Source organism: Psittacula echo (genome assembly GCF_963264785.1).
Source record: "Psittacula echo genome assembly, chromosome: 2".
NCBI lineage: Eukaryota > Metazoa > Chordata > Aves > Psittaciformes > Psittacidae > Psittacula > Psittacula echo.
In genome coordinates, this window is record NC_137737.1 from 24,720,089 (window position 1) to 24,744,496 (window position 24,408).

At 39.1% G+C, this 24,408-nt stretch overlaps 1 protein-coding gene across 1 annotated transcript in view; it reads right to left on the minus strand.

The window, feature by feature from the left end:
* Nucleotides 1-10,126: 10,126 nt before the first annotated feature.
* The window catches only part of GADL1 (glutamate decarboxylase like 1), a 73,623-nt gene continuing 59,341 nt past the window's right edge, over nt 10,127-24,408 (minus strand). Inside the window, exon 14 of the mRNA XM_080609869.1 lies at nt 10,127-11,061. Within this exon, the coding sequence (XP_080465995.1) occupies nt 10,888-11,061 (174 nt within the window). The 3' untranslated portion in view covers nt 10,127-10,887. The remainder of the gene's footprint in view (nt 11,062-24,408) is intronic.

The window sequence follows — 24,408 nt, forward strand, 5'->3', positions numbered from 1 at the left end:
ACATATAAGCATTGCCGCCCCAGACTCAGAAGTGGCAAGGGTTCTTGCTTCAGAGATTGAGATGAAAATACAAAGCCTACTCTGGAGTTTTTCGGTGCCTCATTGCAATGATTGTCTATGAATCATTTAAAGTAAAACACTATTTTTTTGAAAGAGCAAAGCATTTCGTACAGGGTATATGAATGCCTGGAATGTCAAAAACAGTGTTTCATCTTTGATCCAACAAAACTGAGCTAAAGACTGTCAGAGAAAGGATCCAGCAGAAGAAAACACAAAGCCCATCTGCTCACATCACTAAGAAAAACAGCTATGCGGGTGTTGCCACCAAATTGTAACTTGCAGCACATGGGTTCACAGGCAGTGCATTCAGGAGTGGCTCATCCATAAAAGAGGCACTTAGCAAGTGAAAGATGATAACTGCTGATACTTGAATCCAGCTCTAATTCTGGAAAAGTGATGAAATTAAAGCCAGGGTACCAATTCTCTTCAGCTGATATATTCGTTTTCCATACACTATCCTGGAGTGCTCCTGGAGGCAGAAGCAAGTAGGCCATAATTATAATTAGCTAAAAAGGTTTGGAACAGGATATAAATAATAAGACTTTTAATTTTCCAGTTGTTAAGCCTTGTACACTTTTACACAGATTTGCTCATGAGCTTTGGCTGCAACCCCTTTTGCTCATCTAATCCCCACGCGTGAAGCAAGAACAGTATTTCTGTAACATGACATCACCTGCACTTCAGCCTCACCACTGAGGAGGAGTTTGCAGAAGCAACTTGCAGAGGATTAGACTGAAAGTTTTCTTGCAATGCTTTGAATGGCATAGCAAAACGGACCTATATTTTAAGGCATTAAGGATATTTCCCATCAAGCAGCAGGTTGTTTAGTCTAAGTAATTCTGGAAAGGACATGCAAGCCTTATTAAATAAGGGGAGGGGGAAAAGGCAATTTTAATGTAGGAATGTTAACATTTATTTGCTTGTCTTGAAATAATTTCTGGAATGGTTGCTTTAAGAACCTAATCTTAACAAAGTCATAGGAAATGGGAGGAAGAATTTAAATTAATTTACTTCATCCATTTATAAATTGTTTAAGTTAATCACAGTAAACCAAACAGGATTCAGCCATACTTAAACACAGCCTTTGCTCAAATATAAATTGTTTATTATATCCGTGACACACAACCAGACAAAATTGATTCCTGATTTGGGGAAGAGTCTAATTTGGTTTTATTAGCTCTAGAGGAAAACATTTTGGCAGAAGGTTAGCTTTTCAATGCAGAACATTCTCAGAAAAAACAGAGAGTGAGGGAGTGATGCAGCAGAGTCTCACCACATCTTCATCATCTTCTAGCAGGTTGGCCTAACATTGGCTCCTATGGCAGGGCAGGCCCTTCCGTGGTGGAAGCAGGGCTGTGCAGGGAGCCGTGAGGGAGCCTGAACACTGGCAGTGAAGAGTCAGGGAGCTGAAGCTTGGGGAGATGAAGCCTTCTCCTTGTGCTCTCATGGGCTCTCATTAAGACCATCCTTCTACCCCACTGTAGCACTGCTGAAGTCAATAGGTGTGACTTCAGCAATTTGACCTATTATGTCTACGGAGCGTAGGCAGATCTTTAATATGGACAATGTGCTTTTTCCACCAATATATGGTGAGTGCTCTTAGACTAGCTTAAAGGCTGGATGTTCTTTTCATGTCTTCACCATAGTGCTAATGATACAAAGTATTTGGCTTAAAAATCCTACCAAGAAATACAATAGATTTTTAGAAAGAAATTTTTACCTTCCATTTTTCCAATGGGCATCTTAACAATCCTTGGTGAGTCTTGATTGCCTTGTGGGTTGGCGAGGCTGATGCTCTATATTTTTGCACTACTTGCCCACTGTGCAAGATCAAGCATATTAGCTTCAAGAGGAGATGGAGATGTATTTCAGGAACAAATGCATGAACTAATCTTTGGATACAGGGTCAGACAGGTCAAATGATGATGTTTGTTAATCTTTTTTCATCTCCTTTTCTGTACGTGTAGCCAATGCGTTAGCAATTGGATTGCATGAATGCCAAAGAACAAATGACTCACCATCATAGCAACACATTTCTTGCCTGAACCACACATCTTGGCAATAATAAAATTATTAACTTAAGGAAATCAAATGCTGTGATGAATATCTTGCATATGCTTGTGACTATTTTGCTATACTTCATGGCAATAACTGCATTTTTAAATACTTGCTGTAATTGTCTAGCAGGAGTAACTAAAATTAAATTATAAGTATTGTGAGTGCTTTCATTAAGACAATAATTATGCGGGAAGGGCTCCTAACTGGGCAGGGGGAGGAGCTCTTCTTTGAAAATGTCTTATGCAAGTATCTCCTACATGATTGCCTCATCAGGCTCAATAATCCAAGCCCAGAGCAATGTCTTTGTCTTCCAGGTCTAAAGAAACCCAGCAAACTAAATACTAAGGGTATTCTTTATGAAGAAAAATATGGGAGAGAAAAAAAAAGATAGCTGGAAAGGACAAAATGTTTAGTACTTGTTTGGTTGTATTAATTTTCTCTCTAGCTACAATCAGACAATAAAAGATTAATTCTCAAACTAGCATGGGATAAGAAAAAAGTGGAAAACACTTAGTGTATTATATTGTTTCAGCCTGACTGGTCTGAATGAAATTAGCCTCAGAATCTCAGATCCACTTGTGCTTGTCTTTGACTACTCTCCTGCATAAAATGGGAGTATGTGTTCAGCCCCAAGTCTAAATTCACATCCCAGCCACATCATGGTTCTGTATCAAGGCAAGACTTTGATGCTCCCTCATCTTCCCCTTCCTAGACCCCTATTTGCCTGCAGTCAATCAGTCATGTGTCCCAGACAGGCCTTTCAGCACCCTTCAACTATTTGAAGGCAACCAGAAAACAATGAGAAGAGGGTAGGAGTCAACATGGACTCACCATTGTTGTTGGTTATTTTTTCATACAGAGTAGTACCTCTTATAAAATTGAGAAGATAGATACAGTACATATAATGTGTCTTGAGCTTAGAAAGGCTTTTGACATCACCTCAAGTGATATTCTTGTTAGCAAACTAGGGAAATATTGCCTAAATTCAAGTATAGAGAGGCTGCAAAGCTGGCTTGAAAGAGATAACAGTTACGATGTAGATCCCTAGGAGGCATTGAGTGTGTTCCATAGCAACCTGAGCCTAGCTCCTATTCAGTATTTTAAATAACAGCCTAGGTGATGGACAAAAAAATAGGTGTTTATTTAATCTGAAAATTGTATCATGCTGTGAGAGGCTGCAAGTGTGCTGCAAGATGGACTGACAATACAAATTGTTCCTGACAGACTGAATGACTGTTTTGAAAAAACATGATCCTTTTTAGTGGGAACACTTACAAAGGAGTAATTAAGCATTTAGCTATCTAATGGGGAAAATAGATGTAGAGCAGTTGGCCGAAGAAGCTGTAGTGCTCAGAGCGGATCACAAACCTGACAAGAGTCAAAATAGTGTCTTCCTGTTATAAAAGAGGGTGATCACCACACTGTGATGCATAAACAGCAGTGGTTGCTGAGAGATGTACAAAGTGAGCCTGCCTCTCTTTTAAAACCTGGTAAGGCTCTGCCTTACTCTGTCTTGTTTTGGGCAGCAGAGCTGCTCTGTTTTGTTTTGGGCAGCAGAATAATAAGATGACTTTCAAACATGGTCTCTGAGGAAATGTGGGAGCAATTACTGCAATGCAGGACTACAAAAGAAGATAATTGAGGGGCAATAAGATAATAATCTTTGAACATTGAGAAGCTGCAAAGAGGAAAAATGTGTTGGACCTAATTGTGGTGGATAGATCAAGCACAGCAGAGAACATCTAGATAATTCATTAAGAAAACCTTATGGGAAGGCTGAAGGATGTCCAGCATGACTAGACAAAGGTTAGACACCAGTTCTCTGGTATAACTGATCCTGTAACAGAATGGAGGTCCTAGCATTTTGGTGACATCTTAAGATCCTTTCTTGCAGGGGTTGCAGTTCTGTGTTGTTTGTGTCTCCAAAAGGTCTGTGTTCAGGGTGATGAAGAAGCTGGAAATCTAGTTCAATGGGAAATTCCAAAATGTGCTGGGGCATGGGGGCAGGACATCCTCCTTTTACAACTCACCACAGAACATCCATATTTCTTATGGAAAGGAAAATATTTAAAAAACAGGCATTTAGATTGCTTCAGAATGTATTCAAGCCTGGAAACTCAGCACTCTGAGGTCATACAGCTTAAAAATGTCTTGCATGCACCTGGCTCCATTTTTAACCTTGGTAAAGAGCAAACTTAAGGTATTGCTGCTCTGCTGAGAGGCTCATTTTTCCTGGCACCCTGAGCTACCCACTGCTCAGCTTGGAAGCTCCAAATACGCAGTGTCGTCATGGGTTACATCGCACAGAAACATATTCCCGTCACTATTAGGCAAGACGACAAGAAATGATCACAGGTTTGCATGCATTTCCCTAAAGTCCATTGAAAACCAATGTTTTCACAGGAAGACTGCTTAAAACAAAACATTTTCTGACAAAGCATTTTTGTCTGAAAAATCCTAAGATGTTTTAGTTCAAATTCCCTCCTCTGCCACATATGAGACATCCAGGAGAGACATCCTATGTTTGGCACAGATTGGTTACCAGAGGACATACCAGTAGACGGAGCACACGACAAGGCAGTGCTACTCTTTGGCTCTGTAACACTAACTAGTATTCTCACTGTTCGCTGCGCACAGCTTGAAGCAACAGAACTGGGGGACAGAGGCCTGCACCAGCCACCGAGTCTGCTGCTAAACTAGGGTTTTCTTGGTACTATGATCCAGATAAGAGGCTAGATCTGCTTTAATATTTGCCATCAAATTTTTTTGGCTGGCTGACTTTATTTATATGGCATTTAGGTTTAGCTCATACACTGCTAATTATGCCATCGTTATCCGTATCCCCACAATTTTCTGTTTCCCAAGCGATTAGTACATCCCACCTCTAACCAAAAAGTTTTTGCAGCGTTTTACAAGTCCCCAGAGATTTTGCACTTTTTTTGACTGAGTATCTAAAACTCCCAACATAGCTTCCTCAGCAAATTTCATAAACTTATGTCTGATCTTTCTGAAATGGTTAGTGATGTTAGTATGAAGCTGGAGTAGCTCAGAATCAATACCAGCATTTGAGTGGTATCTTCTTTTCACCAGCACTTGTTTTCATCTTTCACTAGCTAGACCTACTTGCCTTGTACTTTTCTGTCCTGCTTCCCATCTTATGTAGGTTTCCTCAAACAACACCACATCAAATACTGCAGCAGTCCAGTCCAGAAAATGTTTTTTTCCAGAAAGGTCTCTGGTTAGCACCATCTCTCTCTGCTAAGCCCTCTGAACAGTATGTCTCTTTTTCATTCACTGCTGTCTCCTAGTAGTGACTCTTTCAACAGTTTTTTTATAAACCAGAGTGTAAGTTTTCACAAAAAATAGAAGTTTTAAGCCCTTTGTGGATAATTCTTTTGTAAAACAGTACAACTTACATTTCTTTCTCCCACCCTTTGTCTTATTTAGTTTCCCAAGGCCAAACACACTGTCCAGGGCACAGTGAAGTCATGATCTTGGTGTTGCCACAGTTCTGATAGGAACAGTGAGTGATCATCAGCTAAGCATCTAGCCAAATCCATTTGCTGAGAAAGGCAAGGCAAAATGCCACTTCAAGGTGCAAAACTGAGTGCTGCTTTTGTTTCAGCTTTCAATCTTCCCCTTTCTGCTACTCTGACATTTTCCTATAGTGCCAAAAACTGAGTATCTTCCTCTGTCCTGGAATGGGAGAGGGCACAGAAACAGAGCAAGAGTAAAAATCTTTATCACCTTGGCATGAAAGGAGCAGGATGCCAGTGCCAATGCTTGCCAGATTTAAGAAGTCACTTCCCAGAATGACAAGCTGGGTGAAAGTTTCTTGGGAAACAGTGTGGTGCAGAGGTCAATACAGACTGCACAGTTCCAAAGGCAAATGTAATCTCCACAGGCCTCTGCAATTTCATGGCAGTTGCTTTCATCATACACTCCTTTTTTAAATACCTCTGTAGAAATTAACATTTTCTGAATAACTTACAAGAACGAAATTACTTCATCAAAACAGAACAAACTTTGACAGTTTGACAAAACTATTAAGGGTCCATGTCCTTCGCTTTCTATTGTTTGCCTTTATCCTTCAAAAATAAAGATTTTAGTGGGGTTTTTTTGTAAATTAATTTAAAAATGTGATTAATTGCACATGTGCTGCTAAGACTTCAAGTGGTCATCTCTGTTGGACTCTTTTGAGATTACCTTTTCAGTATCCCTTTTATTATTGAGACTGCTTTTAAACAGACTTTACCCTGATAGGCACAAACCTTGTTACTATACTACAAAGTGTGTCCTGTCTTCTGAAAGGGCTTGTCTAGGATTAGTGGATGAACCATACTATTTTGGGGCAGATTGCTCAGGTGTCAAGGTATACACAAGCCCTTTGATGACTCCATGACTGGTACTGCTTCACTACTCCACTCCTGCAGCACAGCCATATGGCGCATTCACATACATGAGATTTAGCAGAGGTTAATCATTTGCATGACCATTGTTTCCATCTGTGTGTTTTCCTTGAAACTTTTGACGTTCTCTTTATTGTACCTCTTGTTGTGCAAATTTCCTTGTTTTGTTTTGCTTCTGAAAGTAATTTTTGGTTGATTATTGTGTAGTTATGAAATTAGAGTAATAACATCTAATTGTACATCTGAAGCAAAAACATGTAATTGTGGGAGACTAGATTCAATTTAAAGAAAGAAAACCCCTCCACCAGGGTTTCTCGTGGTTTGTACAGTGCATTTGCCAGGCAGTGCTGCTTTGATTGCATCTAACCTGCAATTAGCATGTGCAATTAAGTCATAATTAATGTGTGCAATTGCATTATTTCCCTGTTACAACAGTGGCAATATTTAGGAGTTAGTGTAACAGACACAGTGTTTATAAGCTGAAACAATTTGTCAGTATTTACCAATTATGCCACAGGAAGGAGGACAGGTGTGTGAGTGGGCCTTACCTACAGCCAATTTCCAGGATGAACATGCTTCATTCTCCCGTGGAAAGCCAATGGAAGTAGCCAACAGGGAAGAGAGGCTGAGCAGATTTAGCACTGTTGGAAATGGGGGACTCAATTGACACTTTCAGCTTACTTTCGGTTTGTTGTATTGCTCGTATGTGACATAATAGGAGAAATCAGACTTAGCATTTCATATTCCTGAATTATTCTCTTCTGATTCAACATTTAAAATAGTTTTGTAAGCCAAATAATCCTACCCGAAGATTTAAAAATAAAGATTATCTGAGCATGAACTAATGCTGTGATCTGTGTGTATGAGGAAGCCTGATGCACATAACAGACTTTTATGTGCTCTTACCTGGCATTCTGGAATGTAACCCTACCAATTCTACCAGGCTTTTCTCAAAGGGTGTGTCTCATCCTTTAAGGGTCAAATGATACTTGAAAAGCATCTTAATGCATCATTGAAGGATAAAATGAAAATAAATTTCAATTCAGTTTCACAGAAATAAAGATAAATCTGAATTTCTAGGCACAAACCTTGAGTAGATAAACTGGGGTTTTTTTGAGTGCCAAACTGCTGGTGCTAAAATGAAAGACCCCAGTGATAAAACCCAGGGCACAATCCAGTTAAATCAATGTGAGTTAAAAGCACTAAAATCATACATAACAAAACTCTATTGATTAGTGTTAATCTATCACACAAAATACTATTAGAAGTCCTGAGACAAAGATGACCTGATCCAGGCACGATAATTTGTGTGAATGATTTTGCATATGGACTCAGTACAAAATACCCGAAGTTCTCAAAAGATGCATCTACACAACTAAGAGCAAAACCTGCCTCAGCATCCTTCCTGTCTAAATATTTCCCTTCCTTTCCTATTGAAAAAGATTAGAAGTAGACACTAGAAATAACAAACAGCCAATTGATCAGCTTACACTGATTTATACCTGCATCTCACTACTTCCAGAACTTGGTCTAGCATCCTGAGAGATGGTGTTTGTCAGTAACTAGAAGGATCCCATGGGCCAATCCTATCTAACTAGAAAAGCAAAAAAAAAAATAAATAAAATGCCCACTTCTTCAAAGAAAATTTAGCTTCTCCACTTGAAAGGAAGATAAGTTGTGACATATTTTGATACAAGATGTTTATTAAAGATGATAGGGGCACAGCACACCAGTAAACCACATTCCGAAGCAGGGTTAAATAGGCTTCATATTTTATAACTGTGCTGGCAGTCTGTTGTTTCTCTATCTCTAGTGCCTATAGGTACCTTCTTTATACATATCTCTGCATGTTTTGATTGACAAATGACAAACATAGCCTGTATTTATCAGGTGTCATTTACTTTACTTTTTATTAAAATCACCAGCTACAAAATAGACATTTTGTACACACTGGTCCTAAATAGGCAACTATGAGAAAATGACATTAGTCCTGACATGAGACCATTATATAGCACACCTGGGACATCAAAAAAAGTCAGATATAATAGAAAATATATGGAGATTAGATAAGGAACTCGCATCACACTGGAAGGTTAACCTACACTTTTGAAGAAATCAGTGCACATGTTGATCAGAGACCCATTTTCTGCAAACATTAAAAAAGTTCCATTTTGCTCTCATTTATATATATTATAGCCACTACTGCTACAGCAAGGAATTGTGTTACTTCAGCCTGACATGCGCTGTAAGTGTCACAGTATCTGGAAATAAAGAAATGTACTAACATAAAGAGAAACAAGGCAATAACACTTTTTTTTATATAGTAGTGGTGTCACAAAATACCACGGACCAAATTCTTAGCTGATGGGAAATGACATACCTCCCTACGAATCAGCAAAAAATCCAGTACTCACCAAGAATCTGAATCATGAGCAAAACATCCTGCCGCTGTCTTCTGTCCTGCACTTCAAGGTCAAAAAGGAGAAGGAGGAAGGGCCCGCCTTGTGTGCTCTGCACTCCATCCGGCCTGGCTGGGAGGCTAAATAAGCTCAACAGCTCTTAATTGAGTTCCAATCATGATAGCTGGTGTAGCCAGATGCATAAGGCAATAAATGATACAGTGATCTGTGGGTATTACAGTGCAAAGGCTGGGGCCACATTGTGATACTAATTTTTATACTAGTATCAGTATGGGTTTTGGGTTAAAGTCCAGTGGATCACTATAATAGCACAAGAATATTAACTTCCAGGACACTGTTAAAGGCATCTGTCAAGTGCTGCAGAGTGACTTTTGCTCCTATCTACTTCTCTGACAGCATGACCTTTTTGGTTATCATGACCTTGTTAAATTTTCCACACCACCATCCTGGGGATTGGAAGTACGAATTTCATGCAATGCTGGATCCCAGTAGAACATATGACATGAAAACAAGAAAGCATTGTGTTTGAAGGCATCTTTCAGCAGGACAGAAAACATCATCGTAGAAAGGTTCATATTGGTCAGTGCTACCTCAGATACAGAATAAGAAACAAATACCAAATCATTAAAGTTAAATAGGTTTGACTACAAGGTGCAAGATATAGTTATTTCCATTAGTTTGCTGCAAGAACTTCACCCCAAGGAATAAATTTCTATCTTTATAAAATGGACCTTTTTATAGAATAAAACAGATCCAAAGTATATTGTAATCTTAACACAAAGTTTAGAACTTAATTTTGCAATTTAGGATTGACCAAACCATGTTCAAGCTACTCATATTGTAAAATTACAGATAGGCCTTCTCTGATCATCAACACGTTAATTTCAGCATCAAAATATAAATTATACACTGATAACATAAGATCAAGTCATCCCAAATCTGTAGGAAAATACAAACAATGATGAGGAAGTAATTTTGCTATGTTCTTAACATATAGTCAACATGCATATCTTTCAGGTAAATATTCTTTTTTCTCTAATTTTAAAGTGCATCTGAAAGCTGCAATATAAATCTTTACACTTTAAAAATAGAGGAAAGTGAATAGCAGTTCAGAAATGATAGGTAACTCCTGTTAACAAAAAGGTTAAGAATTTCTAAGTGCTCTTCCAATATTCATAGCTCTGCTAAAGTGGGGGTGATATTTTGGTTGGGAAACACTGGCAAACACTGACTGGGCCCAGTGATTGTATTTCATAGAATCACAAAATCCTGTAGGTTGGAAGGGACCTTAATAGGTCATCTAGCTCAACCTCTTCAAAGCAGGGTCAACATTGGTTGCCTGGGGCTTCGTGCGGGAGGGTCCTGCCAACCTCCCTGGATGGCAGCTGCACAACCCTGCCAAGCTCTATTGTACTGTCTGCCTGTGCTCACAGCAGAAAATCTCAGCAAGCCATCTAGTTAGAGCCCGTGAAGTACTCATCTTGTAAGTCCACAATTTCAAGCATTATCAGTGTGATTACCAACCAGACCTCTAACCTCAGTGAGCTAAATCCACTCGTAACAGTTACTTCAGAGGAGGATTGCTCATGTACTGAGTTTGAGCTACACTGTGAATAGGCACACCATAAATAGCTGCCTTCTCTGGGACATAGACACAATTTTCAGAAGTGCTCCCTTCCTGAGGAAACACTTCTCAGAATGGCAGCAGGGGTGCTGCAAGCACCAGCCTGTTCCAGCCACTTTCAGTCCCCATCAGCAAATACTTTCCTGGGAATGGGTGTTCTACCTGCAAAGCTCTCAACATCACTCTGTAAAATTATAGTTTCCAAAATATATGTCAATTTTTTCACTACTTTTCACAAAATAGTGCCAGAATGCTGCTGCCATTCTCTCTCCATAAATATCACATGTGAGCAGTGCCTGGTGCTGTGGAGCTACAGCTACAAGTCCTTAGCAAGCAGTTCAATTTCATCCAGCAGGAAGTCCATGTCCTCTCGAGTAACTTGCGGGCTGATCACCACCTGACGGAAGAAGTTGACTTTGCCCTGATGAGGCTGGTACCCAAGCATCATGCTGCCCTTCTTCATCATCCTTTCTTTAATTATAGGAGCAACCTGAAAGTAGATACAAAAAGGCCTGATGTCACACTCAGAAATACAGCAGACTTGGGCAAGAACTGTATTTTGTGACTGATGAAGGTTTTTTGAGGTATCTTGCCTGCCTTCTCACTGCCTGCCCCAAGAAACAGAAAAGCTCGGACCTGCAGGTTTAGAGGGAGACTGTACCCTAAGAACCTCAGAATCAGAACAATATCTAAACCCCTCAGAAGCCTGCTGCTCGAGGCATTCATCTGTGGCATGGAAAATCTTGGGTTAAGGCCCCTAGTCTTCCTGATTTAGGTCATAGTTTTGAACACAGGAAGAACCTCAACTGCAGCTGGCTAAAGGCATGCTTTCTCTCCTTGTGCTAACTAAGTTAAGCCTGACAATTCACCCATGATGGGCTTTCTCCCACCACATCTGCAAAGCAGCTGTCCTTGAAGGACATGCTCCCTGTGGAACTTAAGCTCCCAAAGAAGTCAGTGTGATGCAATATTAAGGGAAAATGCCTGGAGCTTAAGATTTCATCTCTTAGATTGAAGACGTAAGTAGCATACACCACTCTTGTATTGAGTGGGATGAAATCTCACAGGTGTCTCACTGCAGAAAAAAAAGATGACTAAGACTAGCAGAGTCAGGTCCCTATAGCTAACACACTATCTCATCCCAGCAGGACTTTTAACCTTGTTCAATTAATTTTGTGCTCAACTTTAAGTGTGTGTGTAGTTTGGCATTCTCATCCTTGAAATTAGTCATTAGCTTAAATGCATTGCTGGATTAAATATCTATTCCTTGGAAGACAGAATTCAACATCAGTAAGTATTTTGACAGAAATAGTATTTTTAAAAATGCATTGCATTTTAATCTATTACTAATAACACCAGTGTATTTCAGAACAGTGGGTTCCTTTTCTTCCTTCTGTGATGGTTTGACTTTGAAATAAGCAAATAGCTGTATCACCTAACCTTGGTTTCTACATTAATTTATTTCAGCTCTAAAAGTTTGTGTTAGAAACTTCCACCTGATCTGCAAAAGAAATATGATGATGCCAACCTTACCTTAATAGATTTATTTTACATGGCATATTTTAGTAGGCAAGTCCCATACATTTTGCTTAGATAGAAACAGCTAAGGTTTTCAACACTAACAGCCGAGCTTTCCCATATTTAGTGGAAGATACCTAAATTATCATTGTTTCAAAATGTATATTGAATTCAGAGAAGTGTTTATGGCTCTAACTTAATCTGCCTCTCTGATTATGGTTTGTCTTTGTTATGAAGCTATGTGGTTTATTTAGTGTTTATTCTTTAAAGTATGAAAGTGATGGAGTCAGAATTGTAATGAAGTCCAGAGTGTGACATCAGTATGAAGTATGCACATTAAAGCAATTAATATCCTTCCAGACTGCAACATGCAACCAGAATTTGAGGGTTTGCATATTGCTGAAAGCATAAATTGAGAAATAAGTTGCAAAAGTAGTTTTGATAAACATTTGGGAAACAAGAAGTCAACAATAATGACAGGAACACTCAGAATTACAACAGAAACGTGTAAGAGGCATACCGTGATACCTTCATTCAATAGAACCTTTTCCCATAAAATCTAATGTGGAGCTCCAGGTGTGCCTCCTGCATAAAGATCCTAATGAAAGCTACCAACAAAAACACAATTCTGCTGCATATCTGCAATACCTCATTTAAAAACAGAAGTCATCAAATATATCCCTATAACATCACCCACCTGGGTTTCTGTCTGCCTAGCAAATGATTCAAGGATTTCTCAATTTTCTTGTTTTATAGCTCAGAATTACTTCAGAGAAATTTCATTTAGTCCATACTCAAGAAAAAACAAGACAAAACAAACAAACAAACAAAAAACCCACTAACCAACCACTTCATTTCTGCTTGGATAGAGATGGTAGCTATTTTGCATAACAGAGATGCTTTTTCATTCCCTGAAAAGAATGTATGCAGCAAACAATCCTCTGCACTGCAGACCACATATTCCAAACTGCATCCTAACAAACCACTGAAGGCAGCACTGAGCAGCGCTAAAGCTGGAGCAAAATCTGGGCCTTATAATTGTTCTTGCACAATTTGCCAGTGGTGGAGTCAAATTGGAAGACTCTTGTTTGGCAATGCTCCTGGTTACGCACACTAGTGTATGGACCTGCAACACACATTCTCTTACATAAGGAATAATTTTGGCATGATAAAAATTCTCCTACTTCTCCTACAGTTTGCATGTGTTGAACCCTTTAACATCACACAAGGTTATTAAGAGCTCTGCTCTTCCTTTTTTATTCAAGCCAGCTATGGCCTGACAGCAATGACGCTGTGACAATTCTCAGAAGACATTGCACCCAGGAAGCATTTTGCTGGGCACCATATACACATGGAAAGAATAAATTCCTTCACTCCTGTACTTGACAAGGACCCCCAGGCAACTTCTGCTTATGGAATAAAGACACTACAAGCGCAAGGGGAAAAGCAAATTTTTCTTAATATAGTTTCTCAAGCTCTTCTTCAACATTCAAATCCCTATGGAAACTTTTAGGCTTTATTGGTGTTCCATCATATTTATTTCATTTTTTGCATCACACTATTGCTTCTCTTCTTCTCAACACACAGTGCTCCACAATCCGTTATCCCAAAATGTGCAGTAGCACAAATGGAGGCCATGAAAGCAAAATCATTTAGAGCTTCTGTAATTTGAGGACTGTAAATATACTACATTACAGTAGGTCTTCTCTCATGGAAACGAAAGGTAGAAAAATCTCACTTTCACCACCTCATTTATTACCAAATTTACCCTCCATGCTAATGAATTTGTCCTCTTAATTTGAAGTGCATTCATCCTTTTGTAAAGGCAAAACTAACACTTCCTACTTAAAAAGAAACAACACATAAAACTCTCATATGAGCTTTTGACTGGATTATTTTTTGAAAGATTTTCCAGTAAGCATTTTGCATGTTCTGTTTGCTAACGTGATGCATTGTAACAGAACTATCAGGGGATCCCATCCACAGAAAGCAGTAAGGAACAGAATATATGCACAAATACTTAAGCACATGTTTCATTCAAGAGCCATTAAATAACACATGCATGCTAAGGATTGGACTTGTGGAGCACAGCGTATGATGGCAAACTGAATGTAAAAGCAGCAGAAAAATTAGAACCTACAGAATTTGTCTATTGAGGAGTTCAATTAGGTTAATTCCCACTGAAGTCAATGAGACCTGAGGATGCTCAAATATCAGAAAGAGCTGCACAGCTCCATTCAGTATAGGCTCCTTGGAAAGCAATTTAATGACAGTGAGATTGCTTCACCAGTCCAATTATTCTATTGCAGGACTTACTTCAACTTGCACATCTAATTCTTTATGTGGCCTGTCAGTGGAGCAGTCTCAGAATTTTAAGTGTAATGTATCCTAAAACTGAAATCGTCTTCCTGCCTTTGCTCCTTTCTCTTCCTTCCTACCTCTGGCCTCCCCTGACAATCCATCCTGGAGATTATTTAAAACACTCACTACAGGAGCATATTACCTATCAGACATGCCCTCCTTCCACCTAGCAAGGTGGGGAGAAGGTGCAATGCATGGAAGGCTGCCACAGATCTGCATACATTGCATTGTGCAACCAGAAGCCCAGGGAATGGTTTTACCTGAGGACTGATGGGTGCATCACAGTCTCCCCATTCAGACCTACACAGAGGCTGTAAAATCTCATGCTTCCCTTACTATTAATAGCAGAGGTTTTTAAACTAGAGCAAAAATTAAATGGTAGTTTAGCTCCTTCTCCATCTACCTGGGTGAAAGGTGACTCTTCTCCCACTCTCAGCCAGCACTCAGCCACACTACAAACAACAGGAAGTTTTAGCCGTAAAGTTTAAGCTGTTTCTGTCAAGAGTTCAGACCACAGCTGACCCTCAGATATATTCACATGGAAGATATCGATGTTCCTTACGAGCAAGTACACACAGCAATGTGATAAGTAGGCAGCTTGAACAGATGAAGTACTCAGTGCATCGGAAGGGTCAGGAAAGCAGTATCTCTCTCCATGGCTCAAGTATGCTTGAGAAGAGTGATTCTGCACAATCATACTACAGGCAATACCTTAAAAAGCACTGTGTTCCCCAACAGACTGGTCAATGCCATTCAACACAAATTCCTCCAACACTTCAAGAATTTCCATCAAGGTCAGGCTGTGACCACATAGCACACTTCAGCAAACACTGTTAAAGACTGACTCATCAATAGAGTTGAGCACATTCTCATCAGAAGCAGCATGTACCTAGTGTTTCCAAGAGCTAGTTTCCAAGTTAACCGTTAAAATCTTTTCAGAGGACTTGATGAATCACCAAATTGACATAATTTCTTCTTCTTCCAGCTAGCAAGGCCTCCAAAACCATTCTCACAGCGGTCAAGCTGTTTTTTAAGCCTGTTTTTTAAGCTAAGAACAATTTCCTAGCACATGAGTTTCTTGTGTAAAGTGAAATCTCTAGAGCAGCTCTGTTAAATAGGTGATGTTCCCACCCCACAGCATGGCATTACGCTTTGGAATTCATCTACTGTAAGCTGCTTCCAGTTGAACATTTGAAATAAGAATTGGTTTGTAAAAGTTTATAGCAACTACTGAAAAAAAACCCATAAGATAGCCAGGTGCCTAGCTTTTTCGAACCACACAAGCCCATTAACTTCTAAAATACATACCCCACTATTACCAGCCTATAGTTTGAGTCCCGTACATAGACCAAAATGGCTGATGTTTTCTGATGAGGGGACAGAAAACAATAATGTAGCTCTTCCGTTCATATGAGGTAAATCCACTGAGCACCCAGCTGCACTAATGCTGCTGGGTATGGATAGCCAAATAAGTTTTCCTAAAGAATAGCAGAATTTCTCAACAAATATGCTACCTTGTTGCTCTTGCTGAAATAAAGAACCTACTGGTTCTAATTTACCTCTGATTTTTCTGCTCTGATGTTGTCTCTGACAATTGCAATTAACAGGTAATGCTGGAAGTGCAAGAAAGCTCAGATTGGACAACTGCAGAATAGCTTGCTGATAATGGAAGACTATGTTCAATCTTGGTTATAAATTTCTTTCTCTGTGCCCTCCCCTAATCTGTAAGGGATCTTATTTTAGACCTAATCCAGTATTTTCAAACTGTCTTATCACAACCGATTTTCTATGCCTCTGACACTGTACCTCTGTTACCTGAATGTTACTTGTACTGCTGTCATTCTCACAGACTCTAATTGTGTTAGTCTAGTTATACCAGATGTTGACATACCACAACAGCTTTTCTAAACTGTACGCTATAGGCTATACTCTTTAAAAGCAACATTCTGTCAATTTTGTATTTAAAAACTAAGGCAACATGAATGAGCTGCAAATCAATAACAATGCAGGGTAAAAATATTCTGCTAAGCAATGAATTTATGAAAATATATTGCTGAAGGTGTGGTGGGGGATTGCTAATTTCACAAAGAGCCCCAGTGAAAAGATAGCATTAGCCAGAAAAATAAACAGAACAGGCTGAAAGTTTTCGAAATTTTTGAAAAAAAAAAAAAAATACTTTTGAGTATTTGTTTCAAAACACTGTTTTCAGTTAAAACTTGAAATTTGATTGAAAATTGACCCATTTTTATTACAGACAGTAGAAAAGGACTAAGGAAACCAAAACAGAGCTAACTGCTTCATTTTAGTTTGTCTGAAAACAAAAAATTCTTTCTGGACAACTAAAACCAAGAATTGCTTCCAGTTTCTTAACTCAATGGCCAAACCAAAACTCCATTATTTGCACATAATATGTGGCATCAGAAGTGCTGACACTGATTAACTGAAATATCTTTAGAATTTTTTGGCACTCAGAAAAGACAACGTATGAAAAAATTCATGAGACTGCCTCTTTTGATGGCAAAACTTGGCTGAAAATCCCACATGAACAGCTTCAGGTACTGTGGATGACTCTAAATGTGCTAGCCCGGCAAGTATTACAAAGTCAGAATGCCTGCAAAAGCTGGTGTTAATACTGGCAAAGGCTATCAGAAACATTTTTCCATATATTTTGAACAGTTCCCAGGTCACTGAGCATCTATGCAACGCAAAGCTCAAGAGTAATTCCAGCTGCTGGCAGCAATGACTCCCAGTCACCAGACCCCATTCTGCTCCTCCTGAAATTAATTTCAGAATTGCCATGGACTTCAGTGGAAGCAAAATGCAATTATCTAAATTTCCTCCGTATGTGTCTGCTTCAGGCGGCAGTTTGCAAACAGCCTTCAGCTTTTACTAGAGAAACTTACACTCGCAGTAAATCAATAACCTTTCTAGGGATCCACAAAAGCAGACTAGACAGTGTTGGAAGGACACGAGCATATTAGCAGCTCCAACTATTTCTCTTCCTCAAATACAGCCTTGATGAAATTTTCCAAGGCACTGAATACTGCACTAGAAATTGGCTGCAGATTTGTAGCTAGAACACAAAGAAAGTTGCCCTTTCGACAAAGTGGAAAGATCACATTCGCATGATTTCACAAAAATGGAAAACACATTTTGTGTTCTTTCCTCAACCATTCCTTGCAATGGAAGACAAGTATATACTCTCCCATCTGAGCACAAAAATCTATTTTGGCTCCCCCATAAGGGGCAAATTTTCATTTGGAAGTTCATGATTTTTACTTTAAAAAAACTTATTGCCTATTTGAAATCTGTGAAGTTATGCTTCCTGCAAGAATTGACCAGTTTGGATTCATATATGTTAATAAGGAAACAAGTATTGTACATCAATTCCGCCAAAAAAAAAGGTAAATAAAACCTCATTAATGAAGTATTTTGACTCAGTTTTAAACTTTGACATGTGGGCTATTAATTTCAGTGTGTCTTCACAACATTGTTTCTTACCTTGCTTAAATGATAGCACAATGATTTAAATACTGAATACAGACTCAAATAGGACTGGTCTCTAACCCTGCCAGAGGCTGTTTGGACCTTTAAAGATCACCTGGTTCCAGCCCCCCTCCATGGGCAGGGACACCTTCCACTACACCAGATTGCTCAAAGCCCCATCTGGTAACATGTTTCTCTTTCCCTTTACAAGAGGTATATAATCCTTCAGGGCAGTGAAGCCTCTTTGTGTTCATGCATCATCCATTGGTGTGTGTTGGTCTCTTCTCCCAAGTAACAAGAAACAGGACAAGAGGAAGTGACCTCAAATTGCACAAGGGAAGGTTTCGATTGGATATTAGGAAAAAATCTTCACCAAAAGAGTTCTTGAGCATTGGGTCAAGCTGCCCAGGGAAGTGGTTGAGTCGCCATCTCTGGAGGTATTTAAGAGACTTGCAGATGTGGCACTTACGGGCATGGTTCAGTAGTGGAGTTGGCAGTGCTAAGTTAATGGTTGGACTTGATGATCTTTAAGCTCTTTTCCAACCTAACCAATTCTGAGATTCTACAATTCTATCTATTGTGATCAGCCCAGATAGCCTCATGGGTGCTCTGTACAGTATTACAATGTATATTAAATAATTTCTGTGTCAAATAGGTCTCAAATATCAGTCACAAAGTATCTGCAACATTTCCTAGTGTGACTGCAGAAGATAAGTTTGATATCAATGATATCAGTCAGTATTAAGTAAGAACAATAGCTGAAATTTTACTGTTGATTACTGGCTACAATGCAAGTGAACGAAACACTTTGCTTGGTTGGTTGTAATATAAAACTAGCTAAATACTATAAATATTTGGACATAATAGTGCTTTCAACATATTATAACACTGAGAAAGTATATCCTCCATTGTTAAATATCTTTTCTTGCCTTTTGCTGCAACATCAGTTGTTGGCTTTAAAACAACAGGCTTTTTTCCTTTTGGTGATAATTAAAAACAAACTCAGACCATTTGTCAGCTGTCACCCCAGCCGGGACAATCGCAATACCAAATATTTGCACATCCAATCACAGCTTTGTTCCTGTAGCCAAGGCACTTTGGAAAAACCAAATATGTTTTTCTTTTGTCTAGGATTTGTTCTGGGCCCACATCCCTAAACCACTAATAAATTATGGCCATACACTATTGCGCCAGTGTTTCCCTTGTGCCACACCAGGCAACAAAAAGAGAAATAAGCGCATTTGTCAAAATAGCAGTAACCACTTCCACATTCTTCAGAGCAACTAATGTATCAAAGGAGAACAGATGTGGCTGTATTTTTATCCCGATACCGACATTGCCCACATACCTTCAGTTCAGGGATGCGCAATATGTCTGTGCTGTACATCATCTTCACACCCACTGCTTTTTGCTAGAAGATACATTAATGAATCCCACAAATCACTGAAAATAATCTGACTAATACGGGATGGCAGAATGACTTTAGACTTTGATTACAGTAAATTACTTCTTTAGCCAGTCATTTAGGCAACAAAAAATAGCAGTCAGACAAAGGCTAATAGTAAAAGTTACACTAACTGTAAAAGGAAGAGTGAAGACAGACAGCATCCAGAACAGAATCAGCACCTGAAGATCTTTGTTTTCACTTACAGCTAAAATGTACAGTTGTGAACAACAGATTTTTCCAGGTGCACAGTCCCATGTCTCTGTCTGAGCACCTATGGCTTTTCAAGCCAATTCATGTGGATTTCTTATTATTTTTCTGTCATCTCTGTGTTGTTTTAGAAAAGTCTTATTACAAGCCATGTGGAAAGTGCAGGCGTTAAGAAAACTCCAAAGGCTAGTACACAACAGTCTGAATCCAGTGCTCTGATCTATTTAAACAAGACTTAAAACACTATTAGTTTTATAAAAACAATTATTTTAAAGGCTTTCATAACATACACAAGTTTCTTCTGTGCAACATTTGTTAAGTTCCCATTTTAGTGACTAGGTTTGCCAGTCTTCCATCCCTCCACAAAACAAGCTACCCTTCTACATCCAGGATGAAAGGATTGCTTGTCAGCTTGAAAGCAAGAGTAACCAACAAAAAAAATTCTTTTTGAGTTTGTATGCACAGGGATTAGCTTCTGTTCTACTCCACTGAGGGAAAAAAGGAGTCACAGTGCAATGTGAATGTCTGTGGCTGGGATGTGAACTTTACAATGGGAAGATTATATTATTTCGTGACACAAATTCAAAAACTTTACTCACTTCTCATGTAGAAAAAGAAATGTCACTTCAGAAACTTGGAATTATTCCCAGCTATTAAGATCTTACTTACAACTCACACAAATCAGCTTCTGGCATAATCATAGAATCCTAGAATAGTTAGGGTTCGAAAGGACCTTAAGATCATCTAGTTCGAACCCCCCTGCTGTGGGCAGGGACACCTCACACTAAACCATGTCATCCAAGGCTCTTTCCAACCTGGCCTTGAATACCGCCAGGGATGGAGCATTCACAACCTCCCTGGGCAACCCATTCCAGTGCCTCACCACCCTTACAGTAAAGAATTCCTTCCTTATATCCAATCTAAACTTCCCCTGTTTAAGTTTTAACCTGTTACCACTTGTTCTATCACTACAGTCCCTGATGAATAGTCCATCCCTAGCATCCTTGTAGGCCCCCTTCAGATGCTGGAAGGCTGCTATGAGGTCTCCACGCAGCCTTCTCTTCTCCAGGCTGAACAGCCCCAACTTTCTCAGTCTATCTTCATATGGGAGGTGCTTGAGGCCCCTGATCATCCTCGTGGCCCTCCTCTGGACTTGTTCCAACAGTTCCATGTTGTTTTTATGTTGAGGACACCAGAACTGCACACAGTACTCCAAGTGAGGTCTCACAAGAGCAGAGTAGAGGGGCAGGATCACCTCCTTTGACTTGCTATTCACACTCCTTTTGATGCAGTAGCAGCACCTTCTGTGTTTGCATTATAGTAAGAATTAAACAACAGTGTCTTCATTCAATCATATTGTTTAACCAGTTCTAAAGAAAAAATTGTATTTTAACAAAACTATATATAATTTCTGTCTTGTTTGTTTGTTTGTTTCTCTTTAAAACATCATGACAACTTTCTTAGAAGGTGCTTACTATGGCATATAGTGCTTATATGCCTATATGCTTAATATGGCATATAGGCATGAGGGTGAGTGGATGAGGGGATTACCCAGACTGCTACCACAAAAGCAAGGCTGCTGTCTGATTGAGCACCTCATTTAAGAACGAAAATGATCCCCTTTCCCCTCCATCCAGTGAAATATAGGACCAATAGCTGTCAGTTAATATAATGGGTTTGCCTTCCTGAGACTCATTTATGTAGAGCCTGATATGGCCATGAAGGTCACCAAACCTTTCCACACAAAGCTCTATCAAATTCAACAACACTTTTCCCAAGTACATTTTGTCCCAGGACAATGTTAACTCCAGCATGTTTTCTTTTTTTTTTTTCTTTTTTTTTCCTCAACTTAAATGTAACACGTTACAAATCGCAATGCTTAAATGCATGGACAATTAGGAAACTGAAAGAGCAAAGCAAGATCTCTACAGTTTTTTTTCTTGCAGTCTGAAAAGGGTGGGAAGTGAAGGCAAAATAATGATTTGCACCTACAAGTATATGCAAACTAAAGAACCGAAATATAGGTAATAACAGTAAATAAAAGTCCTAGCTAAAGCTAGGCTGCTGTCAATCCCTAGATAATTTAAGGGCAGTTTGGAGAGGAAAAGGCACACTGGGCTAAAAATTTAGCATCAATTTTGCAGAGATGTGCAAAATTCTCAAGAAAATACATGGAAAAAGAAAAATTGCCACCCTCAGGCCTACCCTATGCCCCTATAGATGTGGCTCAGCATTCAGAGCCACACATTAAACCCTCTAATCCTGTACTCCGAATTGCTTCAAGAACCATATTGCTCCTCCAGTCTGACCAGGTATTCACTCTGGACCACAGCAAATACTGTAATTTCCTTTAGTGTCACAGCTACCTCCAAATCACACCAAAAAGATAAAAATGGTACAATTAGAAGGAAAAGAATAGCAGGATGAAAAACCTGCACATTTCTGTCAGGCTCCCATACCATCAAGGATATTTTTATGAGAGAGCACAAGAACAATCTTTTGATATTTGAAAGCAGTTACAACCTACAATGTAAAACTCATCCATTAAAGTGTGCTAGATTTCACTTCCTTTATTTAAAAGTTTCCACAGAATTCAATAAATACAAATAATCTTCCTACAAAATTAATGAAGTCTCCAATTGACCAGTGGCTCTGGAAAAGATTCTCATTAATCAACATTCACCTACAGACGTCTGCCATTGAAGTCATGGGGAGTTTCATAGCTGAATTCACGTGCAGTAGAGTTACACTAACACATTTACTTATAACTTTATTAAATTTGAAAGGAAGGTCTAAATATTTGCTGAACAGATATCAATATCAAGTACTTGCTACTGCTTTTAGAGGAACACTTCTGATTTATAAGAAACTTTGTAAGACTTGTAGATATTTCTGACCATACTGACCCCTTTGGAGAGGAACATGAAATTCCTCCCTTGTAGGCATGAAAAAGAAACATATTTCATCTCAATCCTCTCAAGATGCCTACAGATATAAAAGAATCTGTGCTTAAATATCTGAAGCACAAAATGAAACCTGAAGTCCGAGAAAAAACGTTTTATCTCAGTACACGTGAAGGAGCTGGATTTCCTCCCACTCGCCCCCCACAAACATTTTTGACACCACTCACAGCATTATACAAAATATAAAGACCACTTAATTGAGCAGATGATGCAAGCTACACACTTTTACTATGACATTACCAGTAACTGATATTTTTCTGAACGTTTCTGAAATTTCTCATCAAGCAACAGTAAGGAAGGGCAGTTTCACATGAAGAAAGGATAAAGAATGTAGGGACCAACCCTTTTTCCCTCTATTTACAAAGTCAATGTTCTCTTGCAATTTTGTAAGAGAAGCGTTTGATACAGCAAGAGGGAAGTGAAGCTTCCCTATCCTCTCACTGAAGTTGGTGACAGGAAACAGAAGAGTGTTAACTTAGTAAGTAGATACTCATTTAAATGGAGACAAGCTTAAGATTTATTGACCTGAGAGCAAGAGGCCAATATTTATTCAGAGAACATTAAATCTTCATACTTGGTTCTAACAGATGTTAATCCAATGTATTATTAAATCCATCCCATTAAAGCTAATTAGACTGTGTGTCCTTGTGAGCCTTGTTGCCAATAATCACTAGTCTTGCATGGGTCATAATTACTGTGCTTTGATAATTAAATCATATAATTTCCAATGAAAATAAATATCTGGGGATAGAAATATTTTTCTCTACCATGAGTGTATTACTGTGTATTGGGTTCTTCCTTCACGCTGCTGTAGACCTTCCTTCCATTCTTCTTCTAGGACCAGCACAGGTAAGGAATCTAAAGTTCTGTTTTCACTATGCCATTTTTTAACTTTTCTCATTTTTCTTAAAAATCTGATAGTCCTAAAGCCACATCCATCTACTATTCATGCACTAGGCAGGTAAGGAGCAGGGACACAAATCAATAAATATCTGCTGTCAGGAAAAAGAAAAGGGAAAAAGAAGTCATACTCCTAAGCGAAAAATTGCTTCTATTTTGGAGTTTTACAGTGCTTTCCTCTCATTTCAATCCACCTCATAGATAACAGGAAATAGTATTATCTCCATCTTAATTTCTGGAAGGAACTGAATCACACAGAAAGGAAATAATGACCAAGATCTTAATCACAACTCTATGGCAAGCTGGATATCACTCAGGCTCATTAGTAAGTTAGTGAGCAGGACAGGGTATTTTTAGTGCAAATATGTCTTGCAAATACTCTTGTGGAATACAAACTTGCCACAATTTGGGTCAACATGGTTTTCTTCCTGGAGAAAACCACAGCTGAACTCAGGCATCAGGGTGCAATGAAGAGTGCTCCAGTTGCACTGTGGATGACAGCTCCTCCAGTGGTCAGCACTCCATGCACTCACAGCTAGGGCTACTCAATGTGTGAACATCACTGTTGGTGAAGACTGTGTGAGGACATGAGGGATCACAGAAAATCCTGGTTGCTTCATCCTCTTTATGCCACACACATCAGTACTATAGACTACAGTCCCCAAGTCTGAGCTCTGTTGATCCTTTCAGCATTTTTCAATCAGGACCTGTGTTGTTCATACACAGAAGTTGCTTATTTTTATAAAAGTCTCACACTTAAGGGGAGTAATATCTTGAGAGGAAGTGTTAGGCACATCGAACTACAGACCATGTGCTACCCAGAGACACGGCCTCGAGCACTGAAGGTAAAATGGGGAAAGTAGACTTTAACTCCCATCATTTTGGCAGTCCAGCAGTTAGACATCTATCCTAAGCTAGTCATCTAGGCTTTGACTTTAATGGAGAAAAGGAGGCA